Source organism: Chaetura pelagica, unplaced genomic scaffold, assembly GCF_000747805.2.
Source record: "Chaetura pelagica isolate M959 unplaced genomic scaffold, ChaPel_1.0 scaffold90, whole genome shotgun sequence".
NCBI lineage: Eukaryota > Metazoa > Chordata > Aves > Apodiformes > Apodidae > Chaetura > Chaetura pelagica.
The window spans coordinates 14,204,845-14,224,700 of NW_009953496.1; the positions used below are offsets into that span (position 1 = coordinate 14,204,845).

Sequence of the window (19,856 nt, forward strand, 5' to 3'; positions counted from 1 at the left end):
CAAAACAGAAGCAAGAAGTCAGAAACTAATAGAGCCCATGAGTGAAATCCTGATACTGCTGTCTCGCCAAGCTAGTAGCAAAACATCCCACTGGCTTCAGTGTAACCACATTTTAGATTGTGCACCTTTTAGATTGTGCAAAATTGAGTTTCCATTCCTGGAATTTCATATTCAGATTGTCACTGTTTTGTGTGAAATCCATACAAATTTTCATTTCTATGCAATTACTTTATATGGTTCTATTTGGAAGAGATATATGAAAAGTAGTTTCTGTGTCTGCTCGTTAAATGTCCCTTTATTCAAAGTGAGCAAACTTACATTTCAGAAGTTAGTGTAACAGCAATTTTTCTTCTATTCTGCATATGCTCATGTTAAAACATGTGACAGTTTAGTTTGTGTTAGGATATTTTTGTCTTTGATGAGAATATTATAAACTCCACCCTGACCTTACTGCACATTGATAAGAAGGTAAATCATAGTTGCTGTATTAAAGAAAAAAATAAAAACAGTTTGAACAAGGAAGAAGCATGAATTCAGGCAGGGGATGTCATTGTGTTTAAATAATCTCTTACAACAAAATTTTCTAAAACAAGTACTGTTGTCACTCGGTTACACTCGAGTCAGGGAGTTCCATAAACATTCAGCATAAAAATATCTCTAGTGGGCTTGTTAGCCTGGTTAATATTAAAAATAAATAAATGAAAGAAAGCTACAGGATAAATTCCAAAGATCAGATAGAAGGATGTGTTAAGGAAGAGACTGAACAACATTTAGGCAGTTTCTGCCTTAATTAAAATAGCATAAGAGGGAAGACACAGTTATAGATGTGGCTTCCTAGAAATCTCCCAAGTTCATCCTATGGAGAAGTTATGGAGCGAACACAGCTTTCAGCCTTTTTGGACCTTTTGAGGTTTGTCACCCTGCTGCCCCATTTCACAGCACACACAGGAACACAGCACACAGGAAGGTTGTTCAGATGCCTCCAGGGTAGAATTCATCTCGTCTAGCAGTTGGAAAGTGATTCAGATGTAGATGTCTACACTGTAGGTATCTGGGCTTCCATTAGAGTCAATGAAGAGTTGGACTTTTCTAGGACATAGGAGATGTGGCCGACTTTAGATGCTTGACTTAGGATGAGATGAATCATGCCCTAGACATATGTCAAAATTGTTCTCCTTCCCATTTGGTTAAGAAAGAACTGCAGGATTTCTGAGGCCAGAGTAAATTATGTATAAGTCAATAATGTTAAATGTCAGGTGTCTATAGAAGTAAGGACCCTCATGTGAAAAAGGTAAACAAAAATTAATGCAAAGATATGTGCTAAACTGATCAACCATCCAGCACCTGGTTAGGAAGAAGATGAGGGATTAGTCAACAGAAATGAAGAACAAGAATGAAATGGCAACCAGACTACAAAGAAACTAAGCTGCTTTCAAAAACTTCTGCTATTTCTGGCCAGAGAACTAAAAAAAGAAATATTATAAGCAAGGAAACATCTGTCCTTGCTTCTAAATTTTTATATTTTCAGAAGAAAATCCTGTCCCCCTGACTTAGCTGCCAAACTGCAGATGGCCAAAATCAGTGGGGAGGTTACCATCAGTAATATAAAAACATATTATGTCCCATTGTTGTCCCTTAGAGAGAATCAGTACAGAACAAGGAGCGTACCATGGAAGATGAAAATTAGGAAGACTTTTATAAACATTGTGGGATAGTTGGTTAAGTTCAACATAGACAAGTTCTGTAGTTGCAGCTATCATTAATCGCAAGTGATTGACACTTGTAGAGAACACTGGGACGTATCTGTCTGTCTGTCCCCTGGTGTTGTGTTCCATTACTTGAAGATTTGAGTTCAAATCCATGAACTGAACATAACAGTACTGAAAAAGTTACAAACTGTTACATTTTTCTCAATCTTCACTTCTTCTTGCCATTGCACATGTATGAAGTTAAATATTCATTGGAGATAAATCTGAGTCTGGGTGGATACTCTAATCGCTGGGCTATGGAAATGGGCTCTCTCTCTGTATAAATATATGCATATTTATACCCCAATGACTATGTAATTATTTTCTATTAACAGCCTCAATCTGAAGGACTGCTAGATACATTAATTCCTGAAAAAATATGGAAAGGGCTTTCCTTGAAAAAAAAAATAATAACCCCAAGTCAAGGCAAAGTAGAGATGATATTCTTTAAGGTAGCTCTGACTGCAGACCCATGCATTATCCTAGACACTTGTACCTGCTCACTGTCACAAGAAGCTTCAAGTTAAGATCTCTCTGGTACTGAAAAAATCTCTGGCTCCAGGCCCTTGTTTGTAAAATGAGTTTAATATTTCCTTGTGAGGTTTTAGGGCTTTGGTAGGGATTAATTTATGTTTGCACAGTATCTCATCAGAGTGAAAATGATGAATAGTCACTAAATAATATTATTAATACAACTATCCACTGACTTAATTGGAAAAAGACACCAAGGGATGGGACTGATCTCGACTCTTTTACATTATTGATTCTATAAAAGACCTCATTAGTTAAAACAGGCAGAAATACAATGGATTACTTAAAAAAAAAAAAAAGCTTACCCAAGCATTCCTAATCTGTTTGTAAGAGCAATATTTCATAGCTTTTCCATTACCAGTTACTTGTTAGCAGAGTTCTGGGTGATAAGTATTGTCATAGTTGCAAGATTCACACTGACACCAAAAATTCCTATTCTTTTCACCAGGAATATCTCAAATACGCAACCCGATAAAAGCAGCAGGGCACGGTGGTAGGAGCAAGCGATCTGACATGCATGATCTCAAGCAGCTCACTCTGAGTTTAATGGAAACTAGAGTTCATCCAACTCCAGGCTTTCTTCTAGCCAGTGGTTATAAAATCTGAAGCGTGATTTATTAGAAAATAAACATTTTGTGAAACTACTCTTTTCTACGCAAACTGGAAACTTCTCAGTCTTACTTTAGACATATATAGGGTAAAGCATCATTTTGCTTTAGTGCAGTCTTAACAAGAGACAGATGGAAAGTGTGCTATGTTTAAATGGCATTCAAATAGTAAAAGAAACTTGTGAACAGGGAAGATGGTATGAACGTTACATTAAGTATAGATTTTTATAAGTAGTACATACACAGAGTGAAGAGGGGAAAATAGGTTATTATAACAAATAATTTAACTCCTTTTTTTAAGTAACAATTTTTTATACAGGTATAACACTTAGCAACTTCTAACATTAAGCAAAGAGAGAAAAACTGCATTGAAGATATTTTATTCCAGTAAATTACATTTTTCCCTTCAGGAAAGGATATTGAATTGATGTTGAAAAAAGAAGTTAAAACAGGTTGCAGTTACTAATAATACTCTTAGCCTGCCCCAATTGCAAAGTAAACTGTAAGTGCAGGTTACGAAAATGTATTTTTATTTAACAATTTATACAGTTGTGCTTTTTGATTAATTGGTATAGTTCAAGTGTCAGACGGTAACTCATGGTTATTCAATCACTGTTGATTGCATGATCATGCCTTTATGACTTTGTGTGTTGAAGGGAAGAAAGGATATAGCTGTTCTTGAAATAAAAATATAAAGGCATGACTTCCCAGTCTGTTTTTGTTTCTGCTTCTTTATCCAGCCTATCTCAGTACAGTCAGTGTCTGAATATTTTGCCTTACCCTGGACCATACAAAAAATTCACGGCTGGACAGGAAATCTTGACTGCAGATTTCCCAAATTAATCCTCTAACCACAGTACTGTCTTTCTTTCATATAAGAAAAAATATGGAGACAGGTAGTTTGGTACAGAGATATAAAAGTTTTTTAAACTTACAAGAGATTTTAAATACGAGATGCCCCATTATGTCTCTGTCTCACTGTCTTGTTTGCTTACCATGACTAGCTGAACAGATACTGCAAAAAACACTTTTTTTTTTTTTTTCCAAATTCAGTCATACCTCTAAGTAATTCCACTTCAAATCCTTTCTTTTGCTGTACCAAGAAACTGTAATGTAGTTTACTGATGTGATTATCATGACCACAGAAAATATTGATTAAATAATGGAGAACATTTTAAAGAAAATTTAAATTTATTTTAGTTATGCTTGAGAATTTACTCTGTTAATTACTTTCACTCATAGAACAAAATCATATCATATGGCCCGAACATCATATAAAACATGCTAACTATCCTGCATTTTAATTAGAGGCTGTTGGCAACAAATGCTTACTAACAATCCACAGACCAGAAGCTATTTCTAAAAATTAAACACCTCATAATGTCAGACAACTCTGCAAAAATCCCATTAGGCCCAAGGTCAATTGACAAACAGGAGAAGATATTTGTAAGTATGTAAGATTAATCAAATAGGTTATTTGTTATGAATTATTCATCGATTTGTAGTACACAATGCAAATGGGGGTGTGCATTCATTACTTTGCCAAGAAACAAATACTTTTGTTCTAAATGATTTGTGCATTCTGACTGGCTATGCAGCTGAGGAGGCTTCTAAGTTCAGTTGCAGAGGAAGTAAGTTTTTTTTCCAAGCTGGGAAGCTTCTTCCCTTTGTTAGACCACATCTGTACTGGAACAAATGAAAGGCCTTACCAGGGAAGCAGTGGGGAGAAGGTGGAACAGCTTGTATTGCATATGGGATGTGGGATACTAGCAAAGAAGGGAAGTTCTTTGTTATGTAAAGCCCTACTGACCTGTGTAACACCTGGGTGAATAATTGATCTGCAACATATTTTGTTCCCATAGAGAGTGTAAAAGCTGCAATGGAGATGAGAGACTGACTCATCTGAGTGCTTCGCCATGCCTGCCTTCTTCACTGAGTGTCTTCACTGTATTGTCTCCTTTCAAAAGGATAAAATGTGCAGCCCTTTGAATGTCTTCCCATGATGGGCAGCTTAAACAATGGGCTCTCCGTTTCCCCAGGAAAAAAAAAAAAAAATTACCATACTGTGCCTCCACATTTATTACTGGCTTCTTAGGCTCTGTTGAGGGCAGGACAATTTGCATTGGCACAGCCAGGGTGCTGGGGGTACTTCCAGCATGGAGGTACATGGGCCACGGCTGTCTCACACACTGCTGGCCACATGGGTCACTGAGTCATTCTGTCTTCCTAAAAGGATTTGCACTAGTATAAGTAGTGCAGCAGGATAACCAGCAAATCCTGCTAATATAGTCTAGGCCTTTACTGGTGAGTTCAGTTATTATTACCTTTCATCATGCATTTCCTGTGCAATTCTGTTTGTTTACTCCATCTTTTTACAAAGTCATTTCTCTTAATAAATAATCAGACAGCAGCATATAAAGATGCCATGTCTCAGACTTGCCAAGGATGTTGGTACCTACACCACTGCCTCGTCCCAGGAGCATAATTCACAGTTTGATCCTTCACTGCTACATGGAAAATCTGGGTGCTGCTGGTTGCAGGAAGAGGCAATTAATATTTGCAATGTTTCTCTCAGAGACCCAAAACAGAGCTCAGCCAGGGACGAAAAAGATGGCACCCTGATTTGAAAAATTCCCAGTTATGGAAAGAGGGAGATTGTCTGCCTGTTACTATGGCAACAGGTTTGGAAAGGAACTTGTCACTAGGCTGCTGTTTCTTCCTGCACCCCATAGGAAAACCAGGATGAGACCTCATCCATCTCAGTGGGTTGCGCTGAGCAGAAAATTTCACAACACAATGACAAAGCAGCAAGAGGCAGCACCAGGGGTGTACAGCTGGGCATTAAATTATTAGCTCCAAAAAGTAAAAGAAATAATTGTTTTGGGTCAGACCAAGACTGAAACTCTGAAAATTTTGGTGAATCAAAAGGCTACAAAGAGCTGATGCTGAAGCAAACTGAAAATCAAATTATTTTCTTCAGTGCTGACAATTTAAAAGCTGTATCGAATGTTTTTTTAAAAAGCAAAAGGCATTTTTGAGTAGAGAGGTATTTTCAATTGAACTGTCATATGTGCTGTGGCAATAATCAATGCTTTTGAGAGTTAGTGCTTGGATTATTTCTTTCCCAGAAGAGCACTCTATGAAATAAGCAAAATCTTCAGAATATATCCATGTTTAAAGAAATAATAAAAGTTAATTTAGAAGGAAGGTATGATACATATTTTTGCTTGGATATAGAAGCATTAGTTCTTGCTAATACTCAGAGGGACTTGCTAAGTCGACTTCTTCCATGATGTATCATCACAAATAATTGACAAATTTAGAAGAATTCCAGAAGCACTAGTAAAAATAATAATAATAATTCAGGAATAAGTTTATAAAATTCAACATTATTTCTCTTGTTTGACTTTCATTTAAGAATCAATGATCATAGAATCATAGAATCATAGGGGTTGGAAGGGATCTTGAAAGATCATCTAGTCCAACCCCCCCATGATAAGTATTTCTTATTAGAAAAGACGTGTTGGAAATTTGGTAGTTCCATTCAGCTGAATAGTTGGTCCAAAGGGTTTACATCATATAATCATAGAATCAAAGAATCATAGAATGGTCTGGGCTGGAAGAGACCTTAAAGATCATCTAGTTCCACCCCCTTTGCACAGATACCCCCCACAAGACCAGGCTGCTCAGAGCCCCATCCAACCTGGCCTTGAACACTTACAGGGAGAGAGCATCCACAACTTTCCTGGGCAACCTGTTCCAGTGTCTCACCACCCTCACACTAAAAAATTTATTCCTAATATCTAATCTAAATCTACCCTCTTCCAGCTTAAAATAGTTACTCCTCATCCTGTCACTACAAGCCCTTGTAAAAAGTCCATCCCAGCTTTCCTGCAGGGCCCCTTCAGGTACTGGAACGCTCCTATAAGGTCTCCCCGCAGTCTTCTCTTCTCCAGGCTGAGCAACCCCCACTCTCTCAGCCTGTCTTCACAGGAGAAATGCTCCAGCCCTCTCATCATCTCCATAGCCCTTCTCTGGACTCTCTCCAGAATCTCCATATCCTTCTTATGTTTGGGGCTCCAGAACCAGACAGAGTACTCCAAGTGGTGTCTCTTGAGAGCTGAGTAAAAGGGAAGAATCACCTCCCTTGACCTGCTGGCCACACTTCTTTTGATGCAGCCTAAGACATGTTGGCTTTCTGGGCTGCAAGCGCACATTGTTGGCTCCTTTTGGGCTTCCTGTCTCCCATCACCCCCAAGTTCTTCTCCTCCAGGCTATTTTGATCCAGAATGTTAAGATTCTTGGGATTAAATATTGTCCTGTATGCTATCAATGGCAGTCTTTCAGCAGAACCTGTTTTACCCTTCCATGCCATCATATTCCTGACTAAGGACCCTTCCAGGCTTCTAACTGTTATTCCAGTCCAGTGTTACTTACAATTTCTGCAAAATACAGCCCTGATTAGAGATGATCCTCCTCAAGTGACACCAGGATTCACAGATAAACTCACTGAGAACTTTCCTCAGAAAAAAGTTTAGAACTAACCCCAACCCCAGTGAAGTTAGAGGGAGATGTGTTGTTACCATCCATGTGACAAGGATTTCCCTTTTATTTCTAGAATCCTGTGTAGATTCTTGTGTATCTCTTTGAACTGTACTACCCAATTACTTTGGCTTTCTTCAACTGCTGAGAAAATGGTTGCATTTTTAATGACACCAAGTGAAACTGATTGCCTCCTGTATTTGACCTAGTAGCTAGAAGTAGTAAAATTTTCTCCTTTTGGAAAAGTTCATAAAGCCTTGCACAATAAGGAGCACAAGAAATCTGATGGTGTTGGGCTAGGTTTTGCTGATCTGTATTTGGAAATATTATAGCACATTTTCTTACAACCAGTTGTTCAATGATACTCACATAGTGAAGCCCTTGTTGACTCCAGGCTGTATTTCTCAAGAAGAAAGCTTACAGGCTAGATAGTTTAGGTCAGCCTAATCCTGATACTTTACATCTTCACTGATCATAAAGATTCTGTAAAAAAATGTTAAAATCTATATAATTTTGTGGACTTACCTCTGTCACAGCACTGTTGAAAAGGTGAATAGCGGCAATCTATTTCAAACTTGAAAAGCACTATTGTGATCTGTGTGCTACATATCAATCAATATTAGGACATCATACACTCCAAACCAATGGAAATAAATTTTGCATCAACCCAAGGACTCCCTGCATCCCTCCACTCCAAACCCTGGAGCTTCTTACAAATCCCATGTTGCCTCTCATGTATTTCTGTGTTCCCCATAAAGGGCAAGTGCCCATTCTTCCACCCTATAAGATGTGGGATGTCATAATTCCTTAAACACTGTTTCCACACTTCTCCTCTTCCACATATTGCTCACCCTGTTCATCATGCAGTTAGTGTTGCAACCCTGCTTAGCATGTCCCTGGTCACAGCTATTCCCAGTGATCAAAGCTCTCTGTGTTTTACTTCCTCCCAGTGCATGGTATTATGTGTCCCCTGAAATTCCGCACCCCCACCTCCCATCCCACCACCTCAAAGATCCTATTTTTGTTCATCAACATTCTGCACTCCTTTTACTATATACCTTTTTTTCTAATCATTCTTATTTATCTCAGAAATAAATCTCCTGGGATGTTGAATTGCCAGTGTACTAATCTCTATTTGAAAGATGGATGGAGCTGAAGTCAGAGAACTGTTGCACTGAACAATGTGATTGGGTGGCATGAAATGTTGTTTTTTTTCCACCTGCAGACATCTGCATCAGTGCTCAGAACTGTGATGGTACTGAATAAATGGCAGTACTCCAAGTGCTCCTTAATTTTCTCTGGGTTTTCTGACTTTGCTCCAAATTGATATGTTCTGGTCACTGATGCTGTTTTAGGAACAGAATTTGCATGTCCATTTTTATCTAACACAGGAGTTATAAAAAACATCTTACCCTTGGTCATTACTCGTCATGTGATTCTGCTGAATTAACTTGGGCTGTCAAGTCATTTTCCATGTTTTAGCATTAGACACGAGCCTCAAATCACCTAAATTTATGTATTTATGATGTAGTTTTTTACGTCAGAACTTATCATCCACAGCTTTCACTGCATTCAGCAGAGATAAATAGGTACACAAGGGGTGGTATTCGTCTCTCATTTTTTAGGTATGTGCTTTAGGCTGAGATGAATCATGCCAGTTTCTCATACTCGAAAATAAAAACATATCCAGACAGCATATTTGTAATAATCTTCACCCCATGTTATTCTTGAAATCATGCCTATATATTGGTTGGAAGAGTCCTGTTTTCATAGTATGAAACTGTGACAGCAATAGTTTAACTGTATGGAATGCTGACATCCTCTGGCTCTGTTTAGTCTACTGCTATAAAAACAGCTGCACGTGCCTACCACAAGGACCACTCAGGATCCTGAGTAGGAAGGGGTTTCATTTTTAGGCTTGAGTGTCAGAACAAAACAGAAATCCACACGCATCCCATGGCTAGTGTTGGTTTGACAACCTTAGGCATTCTGGTGTTTGGCTTTAGTTCCTCAGAACTGACTACTTCTCTCCTTTGTCTGCACAGGGAGACCAGGTACCTTGTTGTAATAGTCCTGAGAGAGCCATTACTTATTTGTGAGAGTATGCATCCCCCTCAAAGTTCAATATTTCAAGTAAGAAGCCTGAGATGTTAGATGGGAATTCACAGATAGGTGAATACCTTGCATGCAGGGCAAATACATCAACTCAGTGTAATGGAAAATAGAAGTCATCTTCTAAAGCTGGAGGTTAAAGTCAGATAGTCACCCAATCTTTGCAATTTTATGTAAATTTTATACAAGATTTTGTGCTACATAAATGGGTTGGAAATCTCATGAGGCCAGAAGAGCAGTTCAAGGCATTTTCAGACTGTCTTCCTTTCACTTGGCAAGTTAGTCATGCTTTTCAATCTCTGGAAGTATTCATTTTCAACATTAGCATAAACCAGGGAAAAATAATATAACAAGTTAATGAGGAAACAGTGCTCATCCAGTGCTACTGCAGTCATTAGGCTTCAGTCATTAGTCTTCAGCTAAAACATTTTATTTATGCATTTTAATATTTAATATGATTTTATTGATGTACTTGTTTTTACACTCTTTAGTATTTGTATTAGTTACAATATACTGTGAGTATATTTTTTTCCTAAAACATTACAGCACTAAATGAACTGAGTGAAACAGCATAGTGCAGCAGCCTTGTTCTCCATACCAAATATTTCTGAAAGCCAGATTGGGTGTCTCTTTTTAGCAATGCATTTTGCTGCTTACACTATGCAAAAGAGCTGTTTCTTCTCCAACAAAAAACAGCACAAAAGTTTCAGATGGACCAGCAGTTTAGCAAGGGACTGATAAATTAAAAAAAAAAAAGTTTATTTCTCAATACAAAAAGAGGTGTTTTGAAAAAAAAAAAAAAAGTAAATAAAAGCAAAATTCAGGCACATTTAGTAGTTCCAGGAATTACTATTATACTCGGAAAGATTGCTTTCAATACATAACACACAGATTTGTACCAAAAGATTTATGGAGACATGCACTTCTTCTGAATGTCAGAGAGGTTGCCAGTGTTTTTACATTGATGCTTTTTAGCAAAGAGTTCCAGGAACTCTAAAGATATACAGGCCTTATTTTTCATTGCTCAGAGGTTTATAGTCCTTTTTTGCTAGAACATTAGTATTAATTCTAATTCATCGTTTCAAATACTATTCTTAGTCCTTGAACTTCCCTTTCTTCCCTTGATATGGACAGGCACAAGGAAGAAGCTTTAATGCTCTAAAAATTGTGACCAGTCCCTGAGGATGGACAAACTAACATCTGCTTAGAGTGAGGGAGCAACTCTTTTAGCATCAGAAAGTCCAGAAGAAAAAACAGGTGGAAAAAGCAGGAAAGGACATGGCATAACAGAGTTGGAATAGAAAAGAAGGGGCACAGAAATTCTTCCATCTGTCAAGGTTAAAGGTTGACTTATATCTGTACATTAATCTCTGAAAAGAAGAGCTTTAAGCCATTTTCAGGATTTTGGAGTTACTGGATTCTCTCTGACATAAAAACCCATGTTTTGGTTTAGGGCCTGCTACAGTCTTCACATATTATCTGACTATCCACTGAAGTAAATGGAGAAGTTTCGTTTTGCTCTGATGAAACTTTAAAAAAAAAGCCATTTCTGAGGTCACATATAATACATTTTTTCTCTGTATTCATTCCTGTCTGCTTTGGATTACATTTATTTGTTTTTCTGTCTCCCTTCAGTTTTGTTGTTCTGATGGTGGCCCTTTGGCAATTTCTCCAAGGGACTAGACATTAGTATCTTCAATTACTTTTATATTTTAGAGTGATTACCCTAAGGAAATGTAGAAGCTGCTGTTAAAGAAAAATAAATAAATAATAAAATTATTATTTTATTCTAGATGTCATTATCTTCAAGACATAGATAAAAATTCCAGTTCACTCTCTTATTATTGGATATATCTGTCAGTATTTTGTGGTACCAAAATCTTATTTCTCGTTTTTAAAGGAATGAGAAAAATCATTAATACTGTAGCATTACAAATTTTTATGAATCAGCTAAGCTGTGGACATTGACCATAGACACACTTTTAACCCTTTGCAAAAGCTAGAAAAGCATGTTGGCTTGACTGAATTTTAAGCTAGCACATGGTCAATGACAGTGGTCTGGTACCATACATCAATCTATTCAGTCATAGCTCAACTGTTTCTTTGAGGCCTGAAACAAGCCTCCTGAGCAACATTGACTGAATAGTACAGCACCCATGACTTGAGAAATTTATAGATTATAATGAAAAATTTTGAAGATTTTGGGGGGGTTTGTGAGAAGTTATGGTGCCTAGGACAGGTTTGATGTCCTGAGCAGACCCCATACCTAACTGAAATGATAAATTTAGATAATGCACATGTAAATAATTTGGGATTTATCTAGTATCAGTTACTCTCTATGGCAGATTTAAGAGGGGAAAATTACTTCTGGAAAATGCCCCCTTCTTAATTCCATTTTTAGTTATTTTGATTATGCTTATTAAATGCCTATAGCAGTTTCTAACTACTGTGTTTCAAACAAAAAAAAAATCAGAAATTCCACAAGGGGCACATAAAGTGCTATAAGGCTGTGAAAGCAATGTACAGAAAATTGTATCTTCCTATAGTTGCACTGAGCTGGAATCATAGGGAGTCCATGAGGAATGGAAAAACTGTTGTTAGATTATAGACTGCAGTACAATCAAATTATGCTGTCTCCTATTCCTAGGAATGTAACAGGATGAAAATGTTTTAAGCCTTCTGGGCTATGTTTGATGCTGCGTGAGACCTAAAGGAATCAGGAGGGATTAGCAGTTCTGTGCTAGGGAACTCATTTAAATGAGATTCTTATTTCCAGCTAACTCTCTCTTTCATTCTGGTTCTCTGCTCTCTGACAATCGAGACATAGCACAAGAGTTACCTTCCTTCATAGGTGTGCAAGATTGAGACAAAAAGGCCCAGGTTTGACTCTCATCATGCAGTCACTTTGACAGAGGAGCCTCCTTCCACCTGTCTCATACCACTGTGAAAATGAAGATAAGCAACTCAGCAATCACTTTGGAAAATGTTACCTGTGTTCCAGTTCCCTTTTCTATAAAAGGAGAACAGTGCCTTCCACATCTCATGGGATTGTAAGAACTAATGCAGTAATCTCTGCCAGGTGCTTTGGGAACCCTTTATGGGAAGCACAGATTAAATTCAACACATGGGCTATTATTATTCCACTCATAATGTTTGGTAATATATGGGGTTAAGTACCATTAATTACAGTGCTACTTGTGCAGCTGAATCCCAATGACCTGTTATAATTTACTACCTTTTCTATATATATCTGTACCTTTAATTGCATAACCAAATTTTGTTATTTCAGAGAAAGTTACTTTGTTTTGTTTTTTTTTAAAGTATGCAGGTATTATAACATAAATAGTACAACAGACTGAGTAAAAAAAAAAGTAATAAGTTTTAATTTTATGTGAAAATAGCTAAGAATTCAGTAAAAGAAACTGGTATAAAACCAAAATATAAGCAGAAAAGGATACACACACATCTGTTTCAGACCATGATAAAGTGTAGAGGTGACATTTGGACCTTCAAATCCATCTTTAACTTCAGTATGACAGGGTGCCTAGGATGAAGAATACTTTATTAGTTTAATGCTACAGTCATTTAAAAAAATATATGTGGAGCTCTTTTGAAGTTAGGATGTAATAAAACTATGTAAGCATCTTCCACTGTAGGAAATTTAGAGCATTTAAGTTGTGAGATTGCTGATGCTAGACTTGCAACAAATTGGATTTTTTACTGAAGGTATCATGACATAACATTTATTTGCTGAATAAAATTAAAGAGATATGGGTATTGATCTGTTTCATTATCATATCCAGCCATTGATTTTTCACTAATAGTGAGAATACGATTTAGGAGAGTTTTGTCATGTACTTAGAAACCCCTCAAAGTGCTGTTGGCTACTGTGTTGTCGCTACAGGCTTGTCTCCAGTGTCCAGTTATGTTATTATATAGAACGAGTACGTATTTTCTGGATGCCATGGTGGTTGAGGTCTTCAAGTTCCTTGTATCAGGCACCTGTGCAAGATTATTTAGATTCTTTAGAGCAAATTTGCAGAAAGACTGTGCTAAGTGCGTTGTACAAACACTTATGCATCTGTCTGATCCGCTAAAGGATTGCTTTGCATCCTATGTCTTTGTCTGCTTTTGAAATGCTGCTTAAATATGCTGAAACTGAAGAGGGAAACTGAATGCAAAAATCAAATTGAAGCATTTCTAGGTTTTTTAATTTTCAGTTTGAAGCATTTGACAGCTGCAAGAAATTGCCTGAGAGAGGAAAAAAAAAATAAAAAAAAAACAAAAGCATGAGTATCAAAATCTTTGCTTACAAGCTACACTTATTTAGTAATCATGCTTGTTTAATAACCACAACTTGGAGCACATGATCTGTAGGAACAAGTAATTGAATATATAAAAACCTGTAGCTTGTACTTAAATATATTTATTTTCCCAGGAATAACATAAAGTTGTTTAAAAAGTGTTTTGTAATTTGTACCAAAAAGGGGAAAACTGCCTAATAGAGAAGATTGTACATGTATGGGAATAGCAATACTTCTGGAATAAGGATAACAGATGTTCAAATAGTACGAAATGCTTATTTATCAACTGTTTAGTGATACAAAAATTAAGCTTAATTTCAGAATGTTCATATTCTTTTTCTTTTTGCTGTTTATTATTTATGTTTATGAACAGTGAATTTGGTATCCTGAAACTGAGATTCATTAAAGAAAATGAAGTTCAGTTTGTGATACGAAAATGGCTCCTTGGAGAAAGGATACATTTAGGTTAAGACTTTCAACTGAGAAACGACAGAAATAGAATGTAGACCCGTGTAGCTTAAATGACTAACCACAAATCTTGACATATGAATTCCAAATATCAAGTAATAAACTGAATACTTGAATGCACCCATTAAATCTATTTGAGTGAATTTGCATAATTAATAGCTTCAAAAATTTAGAACTGCAGCAGACAATTTTGCAGATGGGAAGGATGTTGCATTCACCCCATTTACTCATAGAGAACAATTTTAACCAGTCTTTAAATGGCAAATGAAATTCCATGAATGGTGAGACTTTCCGTCAAGCTCATAGAGAAAAATATTTAATTTTGCAATAGACTTCCACAAGTTAATCTTTTAATCAGACATGTAACATAGGTTTTATGTGTTCTCCTGACAGACCAACAGTACTCATGGTCACCTTCTCAGCACTTCAATGAAGAAAGATACTCTCCTGCTCCGAGGAATATGAAAGGATTATCTGGTAGTCGCAACCAACCACAGTTATGTTCAGCTCATACTTGTGGCTTAGCATCCCCTGAAGATTGTGAACACACCCACGACCATATCCACCATGGGCAGGAGACAAGGCAATCGTATCTTCTCAGCCCCACGGAGAGTTGCCCGATGGACCACCATCGTTGCTCGCCACGCAGCTCCATTCATTCTGAATGCATGATGATGCCCATGGTAATGGGCGATCACATGTCAAGTAGCACTTTCCCCAGAATGCACTACAGCTCACATTACGACTCTAGAGACGACTGCGCCATGTCTCACGGCAACCCTAAGATTAACCGTATTCCTGCAAATCTTTTGGACCAATTTGAGAAACAACTTCCTCTTCACCGAGATGGGTTTCATACTTTACAGTACCAGAGGACCTCAACAGCTGCGGAACAACGCAGTGAGAGCCCAGGAAGAATACGCCATCTTGTTCATTCCGTCCAGAAACTTTTTACTAAATCTCATTCTCTGGAAGGATCATCCAAGAGCAACGTTAATGGAACAAAGGGAGAGAGCAGAGGAGACGACCATCATCATGGGCACCATTCCAAGCATAGCAAAAGGAGTAAAAGTAAGGAGCGAAAACCAGAAAGCAAACATAAATCTGGAATGAGCAGCTGGTGGAGCTCTGATGATAATTTGGACAGCGATAGCACTTACCGAACCCCTAGTGTGGTAAATAGGCACCACACAGATCATATATCCCATTGCTACCCTGAGGCATTACAGGGGCATTTTGGGGATCTCTCATTGAAGACTTCCAAAAGTAACAATGATGTGAAATGTTCAGCTTGTGAAGGGCTAGCAATGACCCCTGATAGTAAATATATGAAAAGGAGTTCTTGGTCCACGCTTACAGTAAGTCAGGCTAAAGAAGCTTATCGCAAATCATCACTGAACTTAGATAAGCCTCTGATTCATCAGGAAATCAAACCTTCCTTGAGGCCATGCCATTATCTTCAGGTAAGAGGAAGATTTTCTTAATATTTGTAATGGGAAAAGCATCTCAGTTTATACCATTAAGTCATAATAGAAAAATCACAATAGTGATCTGGGTATCTCTCTTAAAGAATGTTTGTACGGCTCACCTAATATTCCATGAAAGTAATACAACTCTAGCTTTAGTCTTGGTTTATAGGGCATAGATTAAAAACTAAATAAAGTTAGTGTGATATAAATTAGTTTAAGGTCACTAGGTGTGTTTTCATCTTTGAAGATCACACTGAACATCTCAATAAAATCCATACATAAGACCAAAAAAGGGGAAGTTCTCCCCACAGTCTGACAGATAGAAAAAGTGTGTCATATACATCTGTAAATGAGTAATTTTAAAAACAGGCTGTGTGAGTTTCTATTTTTGTGTTATTTTATTCTTTTATTCCTTTTCTCGAAGTTTTTCTAAGTAACAGGAGAACAGATTTACTACTGTACTTAATTGCTTTGTCATGAAGGTGATTACTCACAAACTCCCTTTTTGTGACAAGGTCTCCCAAAATCATAATGAACTGAGCCTCTTGAGACCATACTATAAACTATCCTTCTAAAAGTTATGTGGGTACCTTAGGAAGAGAAGTATTTTATGCTTGGTACTCACGCTGTTTGTGGTGGTATCCTGCACCCTTGTTTTCTTTAGCAGCAATCAAGAAGCTACTGCTTCTCCTACTTCTATAGATGCTCCTTGCTGCCATTTGCCATCCCAAAGTCATGCTAGTGTAGCCATTTATGATGCTACAAAATTATATGGATGATAAAGTGATATGGATTTCTTAATTAGTTTCCAAATTCTGATTTGAGTTGTCTACATAATTTACACGGCCTAGGTTTAGCAAGGTCCTATGACAAGTGTCATTAGCACATCGGGGTGTACAGAGAACTGCAGTGGGAGTAGAACAAAAAGGAGCGAATAGCTGGGAGGATAACTTCTTCAGCTAGCTTTGCCACTGGAAAATACGTAGTATACAATTATTCCGTTAGGTATTTTTAACAAGTACAGCCTGCAAAGCCTACATTGTTCCAAGTACCTTCTCTTTTGTTTCTTTTTAAGGAACTTGTCTTTCTCCGTAACTTAACTGATTCTCACATTGACATGGGAAAATCTCCACTCCAGATGTAGGTATTTAGAGATTTTTAGTTTCTGTGAACTCTGCAGAAGCCAGAAAACACAGACTAGTAACAATTGAACTTCTGTGAAGAGCTCTCTCCCTTCTGAGCAACAGGGGAGCAATAGTAATGAGTCACATCTGAAGAGCCAGAGTTTTGAAAAGCAGACATCCAGGATCAATTTTCCCCACTGAAACAGGGAAACTTCCTCATTGCAGAGAAAGGAAAATAAAGAAATTGCAGCCTTTATAGCATTACCATGCAAATGTATTCCATTTTAGACTGACAGCTGTGATATTTTATCATATCCAAGCACAGTTCTCATGTGTGTAAAACAGCCTGAACTTCCCTGAAAGTGTTTAGTCTAACTCAATGAGACAGAACTAAAAGCAGAACTGTGTGCAGAGACTTCCACTTGTGTCCATGTTCTAAAACCACATGTACAGCTCCAACAATACAGAGAAGTTTAGGTAGGGCTAGCTTGGGTCTTACCTTGACATACTCTGATTTCTACACAGACAGCTCTGGTCCCTCTACATCTCTGCTAGGTTTTGTGCTTTCCTTTTCATCGTATTTCATTATTTCTTCTTCCCAAATCTTTACACCTCATTTTTCTTTGCAAAAGCTACCAGTTTTCACTTTTCACGGGCCTTCGTCATGGTTCCGACTTACGTCAGCATCCTCAAGTAAATGTGAAACACTGAGTTCACAAACTAACTTAGTTCTTGCTAAACTGTAGATCAAGGCCAGTGGCAAGCCTAGGAAGCAGGAAAGCACATTTTCTGCAGTCATTGTTTTACACTTTTTGTGAATTTGGGATGGCTACAGAATAGAATCTTATTCCAGTAATTAAATAATTCACTTGTAGGATCATAAATGTTAAAATCTAGAGGATGTGAATTTAAATTTTTGCTGCACTAGAGATTTTCTCTGTGAACTTTGGTTTTAAGCCCTTTAAAAAACGGGATAGTAGCCATTCCCTATTCACAGAGATCCTATATAATGGAAATTTGTTAAGACTTGAGTGATTATTTACTACAGTAAGGACTGTATAGTTGTGCCCAAAGCAAATAATTCTACAAGAGGAAGATTCTCATTACAAAATAGAATTACAGAATTGTCAGAGTTGGAAGGGACCTCTAGAGATCATCTAGTCTAAATCCCCTGCTAAAGCAGGATCCCCTAGAGCTCATTATTCAGGACTGCATCCAGATGGGTCTTGAATATCTCCAGAGAAAGGGACTCCACAACCTACCTGGGCAGCCTGTTCCAATGCTTTGTCACCCTCACAGTAAAGATGTTCTTCCTCATGTTTAAATGGAAGTTTGTATGTTTCATCTTGTGCTCATTACATCTTGTTCTGTCACTGGAACTACTGAAAAGAGTCTAGGTCCATCCTCCTCACACCCACCTTTAGATACTGATAGGCATTAATATGTTCTCCCCTCAGTCTTCTCTTTATAGTAAAATAATATATATGTTATATATATTATATGTTATATAATATATATGTTCTGTAAAATCTGAATATGCCATTCAAATCATAGACATGCCTCAGGTTGAGTGGCTGGCTTATTGAGTAGCCCAAGGTCAGTAAACAAACAGAAGGGATCCCATTCCATCAATGTCATAACTAAATGCTTAGTTTTGAAACTTCTACTTTGAGGAATGCTGTACTATCACACTGTAATAGCTAAGACTAGAGATGTAAGTCCCATTATTAGCTCTGCCATGAACTTTGTCCCTGACCCAGGAAATGTAATTCGTTTATCACTGCACACTTCAATGACTCTGTCTGCAAAACTGAGGAAGAATATTTAACTTTTCTTATGACAATGTAAGAAGCATCACAAAATAATGATTGTATAAAAATAACCATGAGGTTCAGAAACTGAGAAAGGTAGAGAAACAAGTCAGGATCTCTAGCCTTGCTCCAGAATATGGAGCAAGAAAATGAGAATTCAAGGGATTATGAAGCTGATTATGCAGCAGCAGATTTCCCTGAGGTGCACAAGTGAACAGACTAGCAAAAAACCCCAGGCCCTTCACAGAATCTTTGTGTTCAAAGCATTACAACACATGATATTAAAAGACATTTCTCCTGAGTGATGTCAGCTATATACTTTTAAATTATTTTTAAAGCAAAGCCATGAAATTACAGTCCTTCAACAATCGTATATATGAATACATAAACATACTCCATAATAATAAAAATTATTTTTCTGTATTTATATCTTAATATTATAAATTTATAACCTATAGATCACTTTTACTCTGCTACATAGTTATATGAAGGTTCGCTGCACCCAACTCACTTTTCTATCTAATAGTCTCCTTCTTGTCATTTTTATCATTCAACACCTATATAAAATATTGCTATTTCTGTTTTCTGCTGGAGAGTTTCAGTATGCAGAGTCCCAGACTAGAAGACCATGTCAGTGGCTTAGGCCTGTGCTTGAAACCGTTTTCTGTATTGTGTTTCTGGGCTTCCATTTTGTCTTCCACAGTAATTTCTGAGCTGCTTTTGCCTTAAAATTAAAACTGCAGAGTGAACAAAGGAAATTTCTTTCCAAAATATCATCAAATTTCACATTCTGTGTCCTCCTCCCCCCCTCCCCAATCACAGTCCTGGCAGCTGGAGATCTGCTTGCACAGATATTGTGCTGCTGCAAGATAGAGGTGATTCAGTTAATGTACCTTATTCCAGCATGGGTGGTCATCTAGTCCTAAAATGGACAATTTCAGGGAACTAAATTATTAGGATTAAAGCTGTATAAAACAGTGATTATTTTTCTTATCTACAGCTCGGATTGGATTTATAACACTCCTGCTACAATGGAGGTGGTGGAAACACACAGAGAGAAGGGAGAGGGGAAGAGTGGGAAGCCTCCTTGGGCTCCAGCTTCTTGTTAAATCAGCTTAGCTGCAATGTGAACTAGAAGG

General features: G+C 37.4%; 1 protein-coding gene across 1 annotated transcript in view; it reads left to right on the forward strand.

Moving 5' to 3' along the window:
• Nucleotides 1-19,856, forward strand: part of DLGAP2 (discs, large (Drosophila) homolog-associated protein 2) — a 98,780-nt gene that overhangs the window by 506 nt on the left and 78,418 nt on the right. The window contains exon 2 of the mRNA XM_009999175.1: nucleotides 14,707-15,776. Coding sequence (XP_009997477.1) covers nucleotides 14,775-15,776 — 1,002 coding nt within the window. The 5' untranslated portion in view covers nucleotides 14,707-14,774. The remainder of the gene's footprint in view (nucleotides 1-14,706; nucleotides 15,777-19,856) is intronic.